Raw genomic sequence first — 4,014 nt, 5'->3', positions numbered from 1 at the left:
CCCCCCCAAACCAAACACACTGTCCTACTCTGAACACTGTCAGGATGCTGCTGCCTGCTTCCTAGTGTTACTCATTATCATTTTTTTTTCCTTCTCAGGCTGTGCTGAAGATGGTATATGAGGAGAGCCGCAAGATCCTGGCTTTGTCAGAACATCCCTTTGGTTTTACAGAGCTGAAGAATGTTCATCAGAGTGGAGTGGCGATGGAGGGGTGGCAGAAGGAGGGCTTAGCCTTGCTGGATGCTATGCAGTCACTGAAAGATTATCTTAGCAAGGTGGCAGATAGAGAAGACAAGGTATGACAAAAAAATATCCTTTAAAGCAAGGTAACCAGTTTTTTGTATGTATAGAAATGTATATTGTTATGTAGTTAGTGTGAGTTGGTGTGTGTATATGTATGAGGCGTTTCTGAGATGTGACCAGGCCTCTTTAAACTCCTTTGGTCTGCTTAAATTAACAAATATGTATGCTCTTACAGAGTAATGATAAGAAAGACAGTAGGTTAGAGATTGAGATCTACCATTTAAAAAAAAATATATATATATTTTTAACAGGAACATTCAGGTATTGCTGCTGACTGGAGAGGAGAACTTCTGCGAGCAGTACAGAGCGTGTTTGAGGAGAGAAATGTGTTGCAAATTGACCTGAAGTCTCACTTCTCTGGTGATGAACGTCCATTGGTGGAAAAACTGGAGTATATCATGAAACAACAAGTAAGAAAACCTTTTAAAGTGTTATGCTCACAAATAACTTATTTTATTCCCCTGTATTTTTTAAGGTTTTTACAGTTTTATTACTCCTGTTGTTAAATCTTATCGTGTGTGTTAATCCAGATCGTATGGGATCAGTAGGCTTTTGTAGTCTGTTTTGGTACCATTTTTTTCAGACTTCATGTGTTGTCTTGCAAAGCCTATTGATTATTTTATCTGGCATGATCGTATGGGATCAGTAGGCTTTTGTAGTCTATGTTTTGGTACCATTTTTCTCAGACTTCGTGTGTTGTCTTACAAAGCCTATTGATTATTTTATCTGGCACCTAGAAGAAATAGTAAAATGGAGATTGTGATAGTGAAAAGGAAATATTTGATAAAAAGGGAAGGAGGGGAAGAATTTAATCTAGAGCTTCATAGACTTTTCTTCAAAGGATATATACTGAGCTAACTCTGAATCTGATTGAGATTTTCTGCTGATAATATTTAGTTTTCAGATTCAGAACAGATGGTTTGTCATAACTTTGATATACAAACTATTATTAATATCTATTACTTTATTTCAGATCTAGTGAAGTGTTTGGTTTTTGTTTTTTGTTTTTTTTTACTTAATGTTAACATGACGCATGAACTTAGTCATTTTAAGTTGCCTCCGTATAAAACTTGTACTGCAAGGGTTTCCCTATGGTTTATCTTTATCATTGAATCCCAGACTGGTTTGGGATGGAAGGGACCTTAAAGCTCATCCAGTCCCAACCCCCCTGCCATCAGCAGGGACACCTTCCACTAGACCAGGTTGCTCAAAGCCTCATCCAACCTGGCCTTCAACAATTCCAGGGAGGAGCAGCCACAGCTTCCTTGGGCAACCTGGGCCAGTGTCTCACCACCCTCATAGCAAGGAATTTCTTCGTAATGTCTAATCTAAACCTTTGTAGAATATACGGGAATAGCCTTGTAGGTTTAACGGGTCTTGGTTTGTTTTCAGGAAGAACAGAGGCAGATGCTTGTAGAGCACCTTTTCTCCTCAGACCGGAATAGCTTGCTCTCTGAAATACAGGACCTCCGAGCTCAACTACGCATGACACATCTGCAGAACCAGGAGAAGCTACAGCAGTTACAGGAAACCCTGACCAAGGCAGAAGATCATGGTAGCAAACAAGAACACCAGCTTCGGAGGAAAGGTAGTAATCCCCAAGTTCTTGTTATCTGGTCTCAATCCCCAAATTCTTGTTATCTGGTCTCAATCACCAAGTTCTTGTTATCTGGTCTCAATCACCAAGTTCTTGTTATCTGGTCTTCTGTGTCGATACTTTCCTTTTTTATTTTTTTTTTTTTTGTGCCTATGAGATAAAAGGCAAAAAAACCTGTTTTGCAAAGAAGCAGATGCTGTACAGTTCTTCAGTTTTACTACGGCACTCAGGTTTCCTAGGACTGTAGCAATGGAAGGGATTCTTCTTTTTAACGTTAATAGTTAAGAAAAATCTGTGAAAAGCAGAGAGAAGCTTTAAAATAACACAAAGCAACGCAACTAAAGGGTGACTGTTAAATAGTACACATGTAGGAAACCCATCAAGGACCATAAAATACCCTTGTTTGCTTTCGGGAAGTTCTTTATATATATGTCTGCTCGTAAATGGAAGAGTTTGCTTAATGAGGTTTAGAATCCATTAGGAACAGGTTACTACATTGCAGCAGCTTTCATGTTCTTCTCACTTTGCCTGGTTATGCATCGTTCTGCTCATTCATAGCATGTTTGAAAAGAAATGAATTCTCCAGACAAGAATAAAGTTTATTTCCCATGCCCCGCCCCTCCCCACCCCCCCTCTCCTTGTGGTGGTTGCACTGGGCAGCACTGGGCTGGTGGCCACACGCAGCCGCTCGCTCACTCTCCCCCTGCCATCCCCAAGGGATAGGGGAGAGAACTAGGGGACAAGGGTAAGGAGACTTGTAGGGTGAGATAAGAACAATTTAATCATGGAAATAAAAGAAAACTTAAAATATTAATGTGAGATTAAAATAGTAATGATAATAATAATAATAGTAATTAAATATGCAAATGAGTGACACCCAGTGCCATTGCTCACCACCCACTGACCAAGCCCGGCCCGTTCCCAGATCACGATCCCGGAGGAGCCACAATCCCGACCCGAAACCGCAATCCCGGGAGAGCCAGAGCCCGAGCCAAAGCCAGAGAGAGCAAGAGAGGAAGAGCCCCTCATGGATCTCCTGCCCATGGGGGACAGGAGATGGAACAGCCCCCTGGCAGAGCCCAATGCCCGTGGAGCTGATCCAGTTCAATATTCCTCACCCCTGAGATCTTGCGCTTGTAGACGGACAAACACAAAGTCCTTCAGTGCCAGGGACACAAATGCCACATGGGGATGTTCTCAGTGTTTCTCTCCTAACCAATCCCAGCTGAAAGCAAAACACAGCGCTGTTCCAGCTGCTGAACAGAACCAGCTCTGGCCCAGCTCACACCAGGACACCCCTCCAATTTGAACCAGTGTCACTGATAACATATTGTCAAGTTCTCCATAATACAAATAACTGGTAACGTTTTCCTATTCTAGTTGCGTTATTAGAATATTAGCAGGAAAAATCAATCATAAGTGACTTGCACAGCACCCTGTCTGAGGAGCAGAAGAGAGCCTCTGAAACACGCGATCTATTGAATCAAGAAAAAGCAGCCCTGAAATCAGAGCTTTGTGAAACTAAACAAGAGAATGAAAGGCTGCAGAAATCCTTAGAAGAGCTTCAGAGGGAAAGAAAGCAGTTACGGTGAGAAATAGATTTATTCATTTGTTTTAATTTATCTATCAACAAGTCTGAAAGAGCTTTATACTCACTGGATCCACAAATAGCTTAGCACTTGGAAACACAAGGAGGAAAACTAACTTCTCACTTTTCATGGATATGTTAATTTTTCTTTTCTAACTGCTTCAATGTATTTATTCTTCAAGTCACATTTGCATATTTACCTTGACGGAGAAGGTTGTGGAGGCAAGTGCATGTTGCATGGGTGCACTAAAAGTGGACTGAGTAGATAGATCGATCCCTGTGTCCCTGATGTACCCACACCTGCAGCTTTTCTTGTAGTCTTTTGGTTGGTACTTCTGTTTGCCTGTCATCTTGTGTATGTGATTTTTCTTCCCCAGACCCCTGCCTTATTCGTAGTGTGTACCAGTGTTTTTCCTTCCTCTCACAGGACAACATTTTTGCTCAACCAGGATAGAGAACTTCTCCCTGTCTCTTAATTATTATAAATAGAGCAATTCTAGCTGTGCTTGCAGGGAGGTAAATATTT

General features: G+C 41.4%; 1 protein-coding gene across 1 annotated transcript; it reads left to right on the top strand.

The window, feature by feature from the left end:
• The first annotated feature begins 102 nt into the window (after positions 1-102).
• On the top strand, positions 103-3,420 carry LOC104529219 (pericentrin-like). The gene is made up of 3 exons (XM_010173460.2): positions 103-296; positions 1,696-1,891; positions 3,281-3,420. Exons 1-3 carry the CDS (start codon positions 111-113, stop codon positions 3,298-3,300), a joined length of 402 nt encoding a protein of 133 aa, XP_010171762.1. The 5' UTR covers positions 103-110; the 3' UTR covers positions 3,301-3,420.
• Positions 3,421-4,014: the final 594 nt, after the last annotated feature.

This window comes from Antrostomus carolinensis, unplaced genomic scaffold (genome assembly GCF_000700745.2).
Source record: "Antrostomus carolinensis isolate BGI_N321 unplaced genomic scaffold, ASM70074v2 scaffold8738, whole genome shotgun sequence".
NCBI lineage: Eukaryota > Metazoa > Chordata > Aves > Caprimulgiformes > Caprimulgidae > Antrostomus > Antrostomus carolinensis.
This window is presented reverse-complemented; position numbering and strand designations above follow the sequence as displayed.

Coding starts and splice junctions, on each gene's coding strand:
- LOC104529219 (XM_010173460.2), top strand. CDS start 111: ATGGTATATGAGGAGAGCCGCAAGATCCTGGCTTTGTCAGAACATCCC. Junction 297..1,695: donor TGGCAGATAGAGAAGACAAG/GTATGACAAAAA, acceptor GTTTGTTTTCAG/GAAGAACAGAGGCAGATGCT. Junction 1,892..3,280: donor ACACCAGCTTCGGAGGAAAG/GTAGTAATCCCC, acceptor TTCCTATTCTAG/TTGCGTTATTAGAATATTAG.